This window comes from Ylistrum balloti, unplaced genomic scaffold, assembly GCF_031769215.1.
Source record: "Ylistrum balloti isolate Yb309-2 unplaced genomic scaffold, AGI_CSIRO_Ybal_v1 Utg370052, whole genome shotgun sequence".
NCBI classification, from domain to species: domain Eukaryota; kingdom Metazoa; phylum Mollusca; class Bivalvia; order Pectinida; family Pectinidae; genus Ylistrum; species Ylistrum balloti.
Window position 1 is genome coordinate 1,482,245 of NW_026782104.1, and position 17,153 is coordinate 1,499,397.

Sequence of the window (17,153 nt, forward strand, 5' to 3'; positions counted from 1 at the left end):
TCTGGTAATTTGAATCAAGTCATATATCTGTGATTCATTTAAACAGATTTTGTTATTAGTTTTAAACAGTATGATATGATCACACTATCTTCACTGCCATAAGTCCAATGGACCAACAGATTACAACTGACACTATGAAAGGGAGTCAGCTTATTACAGGACACTGAAATAGCTACTGAACAGAACATTTTACTATCACCTTTCCAGGCTTGTGACAATTTAAGTAATAAATGATTTGAAGAAAGATTAAAATGTTGACGTTCTGATATGACCAATTGGATTTTCATTCTTTGTTCCATATGATATGTTATTTACCCTGAACGAAAAGTGCTGAAGATGTCAGCAGACGTAAGCTGCTCCCTTAAGCTTTTCAGGGCATGTGTGATAATTTTCTAAGTTCAATTAGGCCTTACTCAGACTTCATTTCATGAAAATTCAAATTAATCATATTAGCATCTTAAGTTTTGTATCGGAAGTGTTCTCATCGATTTCAGATGGTGACATTTGTAATGACGACATTGACATGCCGCAGTTTGGAGTCTCATAGGTCATTGTAGAAAGAAACAAAACAAACACAATTTATCAGAAATTACAGTTCATGGTTGATTGATTTTTTAAATGTCTTTTGTTGGACCTTACAGGTAAGTGGGTCAATCTAGTGTTTGGGAATTGCAATATGTGAAAAAATTTGCCAGTTGGGCAGTGAAGATGTTTACATAATGGGTTCAGGTGTGACGTATGGCCCTTAGAGCCTGCATTCATAGACTCAGTCCTCAGTTAACTGTAATTGACTTCTGGTTTATTGTAAAAGTTGTCAAAATGAAGTGATATTAAGCATTGCCCACATGAAAATAAGTGACATTATGAGATGTTGGATTACAAAGAATATGTAGGAAAAAATTGGTGTTTCAAGAAAATGTGATATTAACCGGAAAATGACATTAACAGACATAACATTAAGTGGGTTCCACTGTAATAGATATAGACGAGCTTATTAGAGGATACAGAAATAGTTTTAATTTGTAATTCTACTGGACAGCATTAGATATTATTATTATCAAAAGGTATAGGCTTATTACCGTTTGAATATGATAAATATTAATCTCTTTAATCATATTCAAAATAGCAATGTGGAGTTCCAAGTCCTACCAACATTTACGTAGATATTGCTATACCTGGATGAGTGCCTCCATGGACTGTAGAGTGGCTTCCTGTAGCGGCGTGATTGTTACATCAGGGTAGGATGGAATGATGAAGGGTGAGGCGTCACCGTGCACAGGCACTGTGAGCGCAGTCCGTAACACAGTGCACAGCTTTTGTAAATCGGCACCAACAAATCTTGTTTTGATGTGTTCGAAGAGGGATGGAAATGTCTGAATCAAGGCAGTAAGAAATGGTTGTGATGGCACATATACCTTCTCAGATCGCGGTGCAGTTTCTGGTGGTTTAGTTGCATTTGTTCCAATATTTAGCCATACTTTCCAGGCTGTTGCCCATAGCGATGGGTCATAGTCCATGTCTGAACTTAGTGACACCTGACCCTCGCCTTCCTGGCCTTTCGTTTGTTCAGATCTATTTATAATTTCCTCCAATGGAGGAGCCATGCTTGGAAGTCCATCTACTACAGATCCCTCCCCTTTGTCTCGAAGGTCACGATTTATCTGTAGAATTTCCTGGAAACTTTTCAGTGCTGCTAGAGACACTTCAGCATTGAGACAAAGGGCAGAGAACTCTATATATTCCAGTAATAGTGACCAAGCTCTTGGGAAATCCCCAGCTAGATAAAATAAAGTCATCAGTTTTAAATAAATATTTCTCTTAAAATTTGTGCTTAATTCATTCTCAATATAAAGAATAGAATGTTTACATGTCCATCAATCTGTAAGGCTGTTTTTTTTTTAATTCAGCATGAGTGGATATACACAAGGCACAAATTATTCTTGCTTGACATAAGCCAACCATACAGTTAGCCTCTAGTTTGAAGGGTTTTGTGTTTGGAGTGGTACTAACCTATATTATGGCTGGATACATTGTTAGGAGTGAAACTGACTTAATGTATGGAAGGATTCTTTGTAAGTAGTGGTACTGACCTATAGTTTGAAGGGTTTTGCGTTTGGAGTTGAAAGTCCTTGCAACTCCAGCCAGAGTGAGGACCCTGGTTTCTGCCCACTGTTTTTCTGCAGTATCCCGAGAGTGATGGATCAGAATGTTGCCTGTGGCAGCCTCGTCTTTCACCCTGGACGCAGTACTAGATAGCTTCTGAACCTTTTCCAGCAAAGGGAACAGCACCTGGTGGTCAAGACAACAGAGGTAAATATTCTCTTTAAAGGAACAAGATATGATAACAAAATGCCAGAGCATGTCACAGTATTACTAGCCTAAAACTGTAACACAATTACTCTGTACATGTGCTTTGTAAAGTTTGTGACATAGTTTCAAAGAAATTTCTATCTCAATAAAAACTTAACATGATTTTGATATATATAAGTCTGTAATTTCAGTAAAATGTACTTCTGGGCAACACTAGAAATTATTCTGCTAAAAGTAAACTGTACAATAGAGTTTAATGAACTTGAGACTTCTTGACTTCCTGGTTACTCATCTAAGACTTTGAAAGTAGGTCAAGATTGTTTAAGTGAACAAACTTGATAGAACTTCATCACAAGATGTCTGGATGTGTCTTGGATATTGTGAAGCTAAAAAGCATGTAGTTCGATTCTGATCCCAGCTGTCTCAATTATGCTCTGTATAGTCCATAGATAAACAAGACTCTGTCACACATTTTAATGTCACATACACTGTTTCTTTGTAAATTGTCCCAGTATGATGGAGAGACTTGTTGAGACAACAATTTAGATCATGTACCTGCCACAGAACTCGTTTCCAAGTTTCTTTATGAAGCAGACCTCCATGGGCAGATATTGTGGAGAACAGAGTCTGTCCAGCACTTTTCCTCACAGCAGGGCGCTCATCCACACACAGCTGGCCTAGCTTCATAAACAGACACATCCATAGCGCATCAAACGCAGGCATGCCCAGTTTGTTTTTCTCAGCATCTGTCATATCCTTACCAAGGTCGCTATGGATACGCTGGCGGTTCTGATAGAAAAAGTCAGCAACATTCCACTGCAAAAGAATATCCATTCATTTAAAATCAAGAATAATGTCCAGTTTAAACCAGCCAGTATAATTAATATGCTGGTTTCTGTTAGGCTTCCATACTGTGTATCCTGTTTTAATGGCTAAGTTAAACCAGGAAAACAAAATCCAATGTGAAATAAGACTTATTTATGGTTTTCATGTACCAGCAAAAATGTTTTACCCTTGAAATGATTTCTGAATCATATTTTGGTGTGCTTAAATTTTAGTGAATTACCAAATTTAAGTAGATTTATTTCATGATGAATTTGCTTAAAATAACTGCATAACTATATTAAAATACTGCATTAGTGCAATCGTAATTTAGCAGAATGCGTCAAGCATGAAAATTGCTGAAATTACCATTAAAATATGTCTGTTTGCAGTATACAGTATTATCAGGACTAATACATTGTGCCCTGTACTTGCTGGCTAAGGCCCTATCCTGTATTATCAGGACTAATACATTGTGCCCTGAACTTTCTGGCTAAGGCCCTATCCTGTATTATCAGGACTAATACATTGTGCCCTGTACTTGCTGGCTAAGGCCCTATCCTGTATTATCAGGACTAATACATTGTGCCCTGTACTTTCTGGCTAAGGCCCTATCCTGTATTATCAGGACTAATACACTGTGCCCTGAACTTTCTGGCTAAGGCCCTATCCTATATTATCAGAACTAATACATTGTGCCCTGAATTTTCTGGCTAGGGCCCTATCCTATATTATCAGGACTAATTCATTGTGCCCTGAACTTTCTGGCTAAGGCCCAATCCTATATTATCAGGACTACCGTTAATATTCGCGTATAGTGCGCACTCGCGTATAGTGCGCAGGTACTTTTGGAGATCAGATTTTAAAAAAAAAAAATCTACAGAAAAATTAATTGACTGGTCACTGCGACGAAACATTTGATGTGGTCTGATCCATTGATAATTAGGAAACCACAATGAGCGTGACCCTAACACATGTAATTACCTTAAGTAAACAAATTTACCCAGGTGACCTAACAAGCATGAACGGCTTGGCTGATTGTATAATTAACGGTTAATGACAGTTACCACGTTGAGTATGAGGAGACTGATGACACCCGGCTTGGGCTGAACATGTACTATTGGTCAGAAAATGATGTTGTTTTAACTGTCTGAACATTTTCAATCCTACCTTGTCCCCATAAAAGCAGGTGGTTTGTTCAGTATAGGCATGATCTTTCATGGTATCTGTACCCACCGCGGTATCCGAAGGTATTTAATAATAGATTGTTTACACCGACTTCAACATGGGGAAACTGCGAACGCCATTTGACTACGCCGAGAGACTGGAGTTTCGTGCCGCCGGTCGCTGCTTCGACATTCCAGAGTGAAATATCAAGGCACGGAAGAAAGAAAAGACCATTTAAATTCCCAACCACTGACCAGAAGGGCTGACATAGGTGTGACAGCGAAACACCCAGAGATGGAGAGAGAGAGCTGTTCAACTTTGTATGCGATCGCCGATATCCCGGCATCGCTGCCAGTACAACAGAACTGCGCGTGCGGGCCATGCAGATCAAGAGAGGTCGTGGGGTCACCAACTTTGGGCATCGGTGGGATGGGCTGTCCGATTTATGAACAGAACGACAATTGCCTAAAAACTTCCAGATTCATTGAATTCCACAGGTACATCATCAAAATGAGGCAGAAATTCAGACACTACTATAGCCCCGACCAATAGTAAGACCGACCGCAAACGAAAAAAAATTAGATTCACCGTAATGCTAGCGTGAATGGCAGATGATTAAAACATTTTATTTTTTTGTTGTTTTTATCTCCAAACTATCATATAAGACCGACGACTTTTACATATAACTATGTGAAGGGAGGTAATCCAATATGGCGGATGCAGAACTCGGGAATGATAACCCCAGGAATGGCATGTTCCTGCGTATAGTGCGCACCCCCTTTTTGACACGACAGTTTCAGCTTAAAAAAGTGTGCACTATACGCGAATATTTACGGTAATTCATTGTGCCCTGTACTTTCTGGCTAAGGCCATATCCTATATTATCATGACTAATACATTGTGCCCTGAACTTTCTGGCTAGGGCCCTATCCTATATTATCAGGGCTGATACATTGTGCCCTGAACTTTCTGGCTAGGGCCCTATCCTATATTATCAGGACTAATTCATTGTGCCCTGTACTTGCTGGCTAAGGCCCTATCCTGTATTATCAGCACCAATTTATTGTGCCCTGTACTTTCTAAATTTAGTCCCATATTTGCAAAGTTTGGGCCCCTTTCCTACATTATCAGAACTAATTCCATGTACCTTTTTCTTGCTAAATCTAGACCTACACTATATATACCCATGGCTGTTAAAAGAAACTGAGAAATCAAACACCTAGCAAACTTATTTCTACAGAATGAAACTCTCACATAATGTATTTTGTGGCTGTATACATTGACATACAAAAACAATTATTATAAGAGTAAACTAGCCCAAACTTGGACAACCAGAAATATTAGCTGCGTGAAAATAAACAACTATACAGTACTTACCAGTAAACCTATGGCTGTTAGACTGATGTTCAATTCTTGGTTCTGCAGTCCAAATTTGGCTGCCACCTCCACACACACTTGTAGGTACATACAAGGAATGATGGGAAGGAAATCAGTGACCACCAGCTGTAGACTCTGGAAGGCTGTCTGTATGAGCTTTTCCCTGAAAACAAAGTTGGCAAAGTGATCATATCTATAAGTGGGTGAAATTCTCATTGAAACAAGAAAGTAATGTAACGTGACACTAACTAATATGTATGGGCACTACAGGATATTTGTTATTCCTTGTACGTCATCTTCCAGATGGACAACGTTGGTATCTAAACTGGACAATATGGTCATCTAACGTACAGTAGAATTATTCTTACAGCTAACAATGCCATGGTGAATGCAACACCTTGCTGTATCATTTTAATAGGATGAAAGTTAAACATATTATAACTCATGGTTATTATTTGCTGCTAGAAAAGATGGAAATGGCACTAACATAATTAAAAATTTGTGTTACATCACCGACCTAACTATGGATCTACCTTCGGTCAGTTCTGCTAACCCTGACTTACCACTGGCTGTTTTTGATAGCCCCTATGACCTCTGACCTATTTCTGGCCATTTCTACTACCCCCAACTTGCTCCTGGTTGTTTTTGATAGCCGCTTTGACCCCTGACCTATTTCTGGCCTATTTTACTACCCGACTTGCTCCTAGTTGTTTTTGATGGAACCTTTGACCCTTGACCTACTGTGACTGTCCACATAACCCCTGACCTACTTTCAGTCAGTCTAGCTACCCCTGACTTAGTTGTTTTTAAAGGCCCCTGTGATCACTGACCTACCTTTGGTTGGTGAGTCTTGGTACCTCTGATTTACTCCCGATTATTTGAGACTGCCTCTATGACCCCTGACTTACTTTCAGTCAGTCTTACTACCCCTGACTTACCCTTGGTTGTTGTTAACAGCACCTATGACCCCTAGCATTAGGGGCCAGCCATGCAGAAGTGTGTCCCCATTGTTATGTAAGATCTGTAGGACACACTCTAGCTGTCTCTGTCTAATGTCTGGCTGAAGGATGTCTGACAATTCCTGTAGGGGGGCTAGGATGGACATCTGAAGTTTCTGTAACAAAATCAAAAGAGAAATTACTACTTTTGACCAAACAATCTTTTTTACCAAATAACTACCATTAAACGAGATATTTTATTTTGAAGAATGTTTCTTGAACATCATTTCCGGTCATCAATCCAAGTCAGGTAAAGCACAAATGGCTGCTCACTTGTAAACAAAGCCATTTATTTCACTTTCTTTTATTTAGTATTTTTGCTGGTAAGTACGAGGAAGGCCTATAGCCTAAATTAAAATTACTGAATAAAATACTCATTTTCTATTTGACATGTCAATGAGAGTAAACTGTGTAAAATACAAATATTAATGACAGTTTACATACCATACAATGTATACATGTGGATTTTAAATGGATGGACTATAATTTATGAGGAATTATAATTAAACTGTTTTAAAGCTTCCAAGGGAACAAATCAAATGCTGAGCATTATATATCAGAAACAAACTAAAAAAAAAATTGATTTAAAAAAAAAACCTCTACTGATTTTTTTATTTGTGTGGTACAGGGGAGATAACTCATATAGTAACTGCAGGAAATGGTGATGTTGATAAATGTTGATGAACAAGTTCAAGCTTTTGTGTGACCTTGCTCTAAACAAACTCAGTGGTATCAAGAGTCTCACACAACTTATCATTGTCATCATTATAAATCTGATTGTCAAACAAAAAAAATTGTTTAAATTTGGGCAAAAACAGTAAACTGAAAAAGAAATGTATCAAGACTGATGAAAAAGGACAAGGATAATAAGACCAACTGTTCTTTGGAGGAAAGTGTCTCCTTCTTCCTCGATGAGAATACATGTAAAATATATCATTGTCATGTTTTAGAAATGACAACAATTAAAATTTTCGCAAGGAAACGATTGGGTAGAAAACTAATCCTGATGATATGGTGATTTTAAAAGTGACCCTAGTCTTCGTCAATCTGTTTTGTTAGTGTGTCTGCTATCAGTTGATATACATCACATTTAAGATGACATGAACCAGACAGGCTTAAAGAGCAGTACTTAGTACATAGTTACAGACAGATTAACAAAACATCTACATTTGAAATTTGAACAATGGTTGACAAGAATTTATATTTTATACTATGTTTTGAGAACATTTAATTATTTGCTTTTAAAGTTGCTGTACATCTTAGTGTTGCTATCTCCTTGAGAAACATTTCAGTTGCAACTACAAAACTTTGCTAAACACACAACTTTTCTATGATTTTTTCCGTTTTCTATTATGAAGATATCTTTAGATCTCAATCCCTTTTGTATTGTCTAGATTCTAACAAGTTTGGAAACGAACCGTCCTACTCTAAGTTAAACATGATACATATGTACATATGGTGACAGGATTTAATGAAGTACAATCCCTGATCATAATTTTATTTCTATAAATTGGTTTCCATTATATTATGTCCATAGCTAATTCTTAAGAGAAGACGAATCAGATGATCATGATGGTTTGGATGTTTGAGGTTATATCTTTGTTTTGAATAAGATAATAAAACCTGGACTACTGAGTATTGATATATTCTGTATATGTACTTATTTTACTGTTATTTAAATATAAGCCTCTTGCACTGTTAATTCATTGCACTAAATTTTTCCATCCTATAATTTGCAATACAACACATACTGTAAACCAATTAATTTTCGCAGCAACTTAGTTTTTTGTTCTTAATGTGTAATTACTCTTCCTGGTGATTTAATTTTGTGGTTTACAGTCATAAATTTGGATACTCGGAACTGATTTTCAGTTCTGTCTGTCTAATTCAAGTGTCAGATGAATTAATAATGGCTAATTTCACATGACATGTTTTACCAAATATATGTAAATGTATTGTGACAACTGAGTTGTGCTCACTCCTTTTTTTGTATGCCAGTCTTTTCTTATTGAGCTGGCATTTATACAAAGTTAGCACACTTTTGTGTGTTAGTTTCACTGAGTAATGCCAAGTCCAGCCTAACATAAGGATCCTAAAATTTTACACCAGACAAGCCAAAATCTTGCACTTTTGTTACTGATTTATAAGATATTCATTTTGCATTATTTTAAATTAGGTAGATAAAGCTTGTGTTGTTATTGCCAAGTGTAAATTATCTTTCATATATGAAATTACTGTATGAGATTATCACTATTTCTCGAGCTGTATCATCAGTTGACTGGAAACATAGACTCCAGTGTATAGGCCTACTCTACCTGTGATTGAAACCATTTCACAGCAATTAATTTTTGTAAAATTTCAGTCGCCTGCGAAAGATGTGTGTGAAAATTAATTGCACGTCGAAATAAATTGGTTTACAGTACAACAATTCAGTGTTTGCATGTTTTATCATAAACATAGCTCCATGATATTCCAACTTGTAGATGGTCACTGTCAAAAGGACAACTTTTTTTGCATGAATTTTAGATTACGCTAATAAGTCTAACTGTCCTCAGAGAACTTAAATATGAATGGAGTAATTAATAAGTACACAAATAATACACTATACACTAGGTGATTAGTGGTCCTGGTCCCCAATACTTTTACTTGGTAAAATATATCTATTAAGTGAGTACTGTTCATTATCATCTAGCTCGAGATAGAGTTACAGTCCTAACCATATTATTGATAAAACATACAACAGAAATCCACGTTTTTTACTGGAAGCTGAGAGGTATTTTGTTGAGATATAAAACTTAAAAGGAATGCGTATTTCCATGGTGTGGTATGGAAAGAAACAATTACTTCAAACAAATGAAAGGTCACGTTTAAGTTACAGTAACCTACTTCTGGTATGTGATACACCCACATTTGAATGCAATGCAACTATGGAAAAATATGAATAAATATATCTTCAGATATCTGTACAGAAACAGAGATGTATTATGTGTCCAGGATGCAATATATTTTGCAGGAAATACACATCTAATATGGAAAAAAAAATCAATATCGATCTTAGGCCTTAATAAGAATATCATGATCCTCCTGCTCAGGGGCTGCGAAAACTCCAACCCACAACAGAAAGTCATAGAAAACAAGTTTCTGTGCCTAGAAAGATGATTATTAAAGAAATTTATTTAAAAAAAAAATGACTCTAAATATATTTGAAATTATATTTTTTGTAAGCTTTTTGATAATGATGATTAACCCTGTAAAATCCTGTATTTTTAGTTAGGCTCGATTTTTGTGGTTTTGGAAAAAAAATTTGTGAACATTTGATCTTGTGGATAAAAAGAGCTCAATAAATCTTATGCTAATTTAAAAGGTCACAGACATATGGATTCGTGGATTATGGAGTTCCATGAAATCAACAAAAACATACAATATAACAAATTTCAATTAAAACATATTGTATGATGTGTGGTAACTACTACTAAGAACTACAGAAGATATAGTCTTATATTGAGCTGTTATTTTTGTTTATGTGTATAACTGAAAAGACTGCTCAGGTCCAGAGGGAGTGATGACAAGCACTATCTAATACAGCAGACACAACTTCAAAACTTACAAAAAAATCTTCAAAAACATAATTTTTTTCTAAAAGATTAAATTGTTTAAAACATGATAAAATGTACATCATTTATTTGTACATGTGTAGATACTGTGTCATCAGATTTATCACATGGCAGTGAAGGAATTTTAATACAATCAGAGTTATTCCCCCTGGAGCAGGAAAAAACTCTACTCCAAAGACTATTATCTTAAATTAAGTAAGTCAGTAACTTTTGCCTGTCAGATTTGACTGTTTATGAATGGTTTACTTCATTCAAAGTTAGGCTGTGTGTGTTTGTATCAGTTTGAATTTCACTGGAAATGCCAACAAGAACCAATCCGAATGCGGTAATTAATACAAACATGACAAGGCGTTGTCGATGAGGCCCGGCCATTTCGTATGTGTACTTCTTAGGATTTTGTGGCAGAATGTTCTTATTGTTTACATTCCTCTCATACAGAAATTTATGAAATCATTCAACAAATCAATATCTTTGATCAGTGAATGTAAGAAGATATCCAAACAAAGAAGATATTTGATAAAGATAGTCATACCTTGATTTTTTTTTTAAGTATACTTGTGTGTAGGACATATTACTATATCAACCATGTAAGGGACTTCATGATGACTTGTTTACTTTAAATATTTACATATAACAGTTTGTCTCTTTCATCTCATTGGCTTGTACTAGTAGAGTATAATGTTTAACAGATAAAAGGCTGTTATCTAAAATTTTGTTGTCCAGCATGTCCATGGTAAGGAAAACAGGATCAAACACCTTTATAATGGCTGTGTGATCCTCCTGTTATATGTGACCTGGAACCATCATAGCAACACCATGACCTCACATATACCATATTGTCTATAAATTGGTTTCAGGGAACATCTTAATAGCATCAAACATTGGTATCACTATTAATCTTTAAATCATAGTCAGTTTTTGCCTTATTTTCCAAGAAATATTTTTTTGTTTTGAAAAATAACCTTGAATTATTTCAGCACAATTTCACTTTTGGATTCAATTACCTTGATGTGACAGCACTGTCATATACTTGCGAAAACATTATTTACGGAGATTATTAACCAGAAGAGATATCATGATTAAATTTTAAATTACTTCAAAAAGGGAATTTTAATAGACAATAACAATCATTACGATTATATAGCTTTGTTGATATGGTTAAAGTTACCTTGGGTAATGTATTTTCAAGTCTAAATATGAAACATTTAATCTTAGAAACTTTTATGGAAAGCTATAATCAAAATCCCTAACTATTCAATAATGTTTATGTGTGTAGATAGGAGCGTTGAGTAGGATAAGTCTGATGTAGGACTTGTCACATTGCCTCTAAAGCAAAGCTCTGCATATTAGAAATTGTACAAATGCATTATATTCCACTAGAGGAGTTTTAAAATGTCACCTTACATTTTAGGTAATTGTTTTACGGGATAGATTTAATGACGAGGTTACATCAGGCGACTGCTGCTTCGTTCTGCGATAAGTAGAGGTTGGGAGACATTTACACTGATCTACACCCGTGGAGTAACTTCTTGTTCGGATCTCACTGATTTTTTCAAGGATGCGAGCTCTTTGCTACGTAATGAACTATCGCTTTATCTCACTACTGTTATATGCATGGCTGTCATGATAGATCTGTATTACTGGTCTTCACAGCCACCAGTTGTCAATATCACGTAAGGAGTTACTCTGCTTCACTGATGGATGGAAACAATTGATAAAAAAAAAAGACTTAAATATCAAAAACTAATTTTTATCTCCTTTAAATGATGTAGAAACAAAAGAATCTGGAATCGCTGTCAAGTGAACATCCTCATCATTAACTTACTTCGTTGTAATCATACAATACTAGTGTTGGGAATCGGTTGAGATTTCCTGATCGATCATCAACTTTGTGTAACCGATCGATGATCGATTAAAATCGATTAATTCTTAATTGTCTGTTTTTGGATATTATTTAAGTCTAAATACGTATTTTGTGTTATGTTTTAACAGCAATTCACGTAATTACTAAAACTGTTGTACCTACACCATCATTTTGTGTGCTTGTTATTCGTTTATTGCACAGAATACTTTTTAATATAAACAAATGTCGTTTTTTTTAAAAATAATTTTATTAATGTTGAAAATAATTTAAATGTTGAAATAATCTATTTTCATACATCACGATGATCGATTACAGATTTCTTAATCGATTAATTGATCAAACATCTCAAACAAGTGATAATCGATTAACTCAATTAATCGGAACAACACTACACAATACCTTCACAAACATCACAGAAAACTAGAAAATCTCTAAGGCAAATCTGAGGCCACTCGCTTCCTGCAGATTAACATCAATTGTCTGAATTTCTATAAATAGTAACAGTAACCTTGACTCTATGACCCATGAACCACATATTCCTCTACAGTGTTATTGAAGCTGACCATTTTTTTAAAACCAGTATTATCAAAATCGGTAAAGAAATGAAGTTGGTAGTGTGATGACATTCATAGGTAACACAGAAAGAACAGGTGAGGAGGATTGTGTTAACCAAAGTATGTGTATCCTGGATATTTGATAGGTAACACAGAAAGAACCGGTAAAAAGGACTGTGTTAACCAAAGTATGTGTATCCTGGATATTTGATAGGTAACACAGAAAGAACCGGTTGGAATTATGAAATAACATAATATGGTGTTTCTGCCAAAGAAACAAAAAATTGTTTTCGGAATGGGTTACCCAGGATATAATGAGTTTGTTTTGTTTTGTGTTCGTAAAACCCATCTTATTATCATTTCTGTCATTGTTGACACCCTGCCATACCGTGAGTTAAATCTTCCTTGTTAGTTTACCTTGACTAACATTACGATGGTATGTTTTACATGCCTGTAGGTGTTTCACTGCTACACCTTTATTGTAAATCACCTGACAGGTGGCTTACGGAAGTGACTAATGACCAGTCTATCATCCCGTAACAAACTCATTCTTTGCTGGGAAAAACATGTCTTGTTTTCCCTTCAATATCACAGATAACAGTTTCAGTTCCAATTGTAGACAGAGTATGGCTTAATTTCTCTTCGTGCTGGATTTTAGAGACTAAGCAATGGAGACTCACTGATTATATGTGTACAGGCAGTTGGTGGGGGTAATAGCAAACCTGTCAGACCCATATATTCTCATCTTTGAAGACCAAACCTAGTACCGAATACCAGTCACGATTGCGTTACACGACTGCACCCATTACTGAATTTTTGTTAAGGAATGGTGGCGACTGGTTAGAGCTTTTCTTTTCTTTCCCTATTTACTACAATTGACAGTACAGAAAATTGCCAAAAAAATTTAGACACGTCATTATCTGTGTTTTTATAAAGAAATGAGGCGACTGTTTCCAGGAACTCAAATGCCTTCATAAAATGAAGACAATTGATGAGGATGAGCGGGTGCTCTGTGTACTATTAGGACTATTACCACAGAGAAAACGGTTAATACACAAACTTCTCCAATTTGGTAGAATGTTTTGTGTGGCAAAGTATTAATGTCATACAACAAACTACTAATGTCAAACAAAACACAATAAATGTCAAATGATAACCCATTAATGTTGTATAACAAACAATAAATGTTATATAACCCATTAATGTTGTATAACAAACAATAAATCTCATATGATAACCCATTAATGTTTTATAATAAACAATCAATGTCATATGATAACCCATTAATGTTGTATAACAAACAATCAATGTCAAATGATAACCCATTAATGTTGTATAACAAACAATCAATGTCAAATGATAACCCATTAATGTTGTATAACAAACAATAAATGTCATATGATAACCCATTAATGTTGTATAACAAACAATCAATGTCATATGATAACCCATTAATGTTGTATAACAAACAATAAATGTCAAGTGATAACCCATTAATGTTGTATAACAAACAATAAATGTCATATGATAACCCATTAATGTTGTATAACAAACAATAAATGTCAAATGATAACCCATTTATGTTGTATAACAAACAATAAATGTCATATGATAACCCATTAATGTTGTATAACAAACAATAAATGTCAAATGACAACCCATTAATGTTGTATAACAAACAATAAATGTCAAATGATAGCCCATTCATGTTTTGTAACAAACAATCAATGTCATATGATAACCCATTAATGTTGTATAACAAACAATAAATGTCATATGATAACCCATTAATGTTGTATAACAAACAATAAATGTCAAATGATAACCCATTAATGTTGTATAACAAACAATCAATGTCCCATTAATGTTGTATAACAAACAATCAATGTCATATGATAACCCATTAATGTTTTATAACAAACAATAAATGTCAAATGAGAACCCATTAATGTTGTATAACAAACAATCAATGTCATATGATAACCCATTAATGTTTTATAACAAACAATAAATGTCAAATGATAACCCATTAATGTTGTATAACAAACAATCAATGTCATATGACTTACGGTTAATGTTATACGAAGAACAATGTCATGAGACAAAAATTGATGTAAAAGAACAAACAATTAATGTCATAAGATAAAGATCAATTGTCATAAGACAAGCATTAACGTCATACAACAAATAATTAATGTCATAAGTCAAAGATTAATGTCATAAGACAAGCATTAACGTCATACAACAAATAATTAATGTCATAAGTCAAAGATTAATGTCATAAGACAAGCATTAACATCATACAACAAATAATTAATGTCATAAGACAAGCATTAACGTCATACAACAAATAATTAATGTCATAAGACAAGCATTAAATCATACAACAAATAATTAATGTCATAAGACAAGCATTAACATCATACAACAAATAATTAATGTCATAAGTCAAAGATTAATGTCATAAGACAAGCATTAACATCATACAACAAATAATTAATGTCATAAGACAAGCATTAACATCATACAACAAATAATTAATGTCATAAGACAAGCATTAACATCATACAACAAATAATTAATGTCATAAGACAAGCATTAACATCATACAACAAATAATTAATGTCATAAGTCAAAGATTAATGTCATAAGACAAGCAGACAAGCATTAACGTCATACAACAAATAATTAATGTCATAAGACAAGCATTAACATCATACAACAAATAATTAATGTCATAAGACAAGCATTAACGTCATACAACAAATAATTAATGTCATACAACAAACAATGTCATACAATAATTAATGTCATATGACAATATACTAATGTCAAACAGCAAACTGTAAATTTCATACTGTTAATGTTAACATCTTATATAGTCAATTGTGAAAGTAAAATGTTGTTTGATATTTAATGCTTTCTACATACCAGGTTTGACTGTAGAGGAGGATCATAGCCATGTTCCAGGGCTGCCCTAACAAGGGAGGTAACTGCCTCTGCACCCCAGCAGCGCATCCCTTGGTGAGGATGCTGACATACCTGTGAATAATATCATAACATCTCCATAAATCTAGGCTGCTTATAACAATAAAAATCTTTTATTTCATTGAACATTCTGTTGTAGATATTTTCTAAAATACATAGAAAAGTGTGTGTTGAAGGTAGAGACTGAATTGATCATGTAGATATGCTGTGATGTGAGATGTGGTGGACTGGTGTTAATGTATAGTTAACATCTTACACGTTGTTGGGTTGAGGTATAATGCCACCCTAGCTAGCCTAACACTACTGACACAGGTAGAGTCTAATTAAAAACCTAATTGAATCTACAAATCTACTATCTGCCCATTATTGTTACAAGTTACATTAACTTGAAGAAAGTTTGACTTCATCCCAACTTACTACGTTTAGCAGCTCGAAGGTTGCCTTTAATGATTAATAAATCTAATAGAAGGATAGCTAGGCAGGTAAATTAATGGCACAGTGTAACAGATCTCCTGTTCAATAAAACTAGTTTACTCTTATGCTATATCAAATACACACATTCCGTAAATCTTTTATAATCAACCCCAAATTTCAGAAAAACGGGGTTTAATGATCTCCTTGGAGAGAAGTAGGAATTCTAAAATTCTCTTGAGAGCCGGTAACTAATGCAAAAATGGAAATTCCATCATTTCCAAAATGTCACTGAGGTTGTTACAAAACAACTAATGCAGGACATGCCCACATTTGAATGACATAAGTTGCTGAACATACTGGTTAATGTGATTTCAACATTAACATGCAGAGCAAATGATCCTCCTTGACAATGTTGTTAGATTTAATTATAACTATTAATTATACAGCAACGACAATCCTGAATATATCACTTCCAAGGAGATCGAGTAAACATAAGCCCTTAAGGTGAGCTGGGAATCTTTACATTGACTCAGCTGCTGGTAATTAACAAAGTTTAGATGGTTACAATAAAAAAGATTTATGATGATATGAATGTTCTGATAATTTATAAAACTTACATAAAAGAAGGATAAAAATTACTACATCCACATATTTGCGGCCTAGGATAGTAGTTCCTTCATTTCTAGATGGCAATTTTGTGAAGTATAAGATTTTAATTCCCCCTTAATGAAGACGATCCACTTTCAGTCATTGACATATACTTCTCCTTGTTAAGACTGATATGTCTTTAAGTAGTGGTGACATTTTCTCTACACAGGGTGACATTGCCAATATATAGACTGACATTGCCAATATTTAGGGTGACATTGCCAATATTTAGGGTGGCATTGCCAAAAGTTAGGGTGACATTGCCAAAAGTCAGGATGACATTGCCAATATTTAGGGTGACATTGTCAAAAGTTAGGGTGACATTGCCAATATTCAGGGTGACATTGCCAATATTTAGGGTGACATTGCCAATATTTAGGGTGGCATTGCCAAAAGT

The 17,153-nt window shown here is 34.7% G+C and overlaps 1 protein-coding gene across 1 annotated transcript in view; it reads right to left on the reverse strand.

Moving 5' to 3' along the window:
- LOC132549279 (protein MON2 homolog) overlaps window positions 1-17,153 on the reverse strand; it is a 400,832-nt gene that overhangs the window by 37,999 nt on the left and 345,680 nt on the right. The window contains exons 20-25 of the mRNA XM_060213195.1: window positions 15,638-15,748; window positions 6,615-6,790; window positions 5,677-5,839; window positions 2,866-3,126; window positions 2,091-2,289; window positions 1,176-1,777 (exon numbers count right to left, since the gene is read on the reverse strand). Coding sequence (XP_060069178.1) covers window positions 1,176-1,777; window positions 2,091-2,289; window positions 2,866-3,126; window positions 5,677-5,839; window positions 6,615-6,790; window positions 15,638-15,748 — 1,512 coding nt within the window. The remainder of the gene's footprint in view (window positions 1-1,175; window positions 1,778-2,090; window positions 2,290-2,865; window positions 3,127-5,676; window positions 5,840-6,614; window positions 6,791-15,637; window positions 15,749-17,153) is intronic.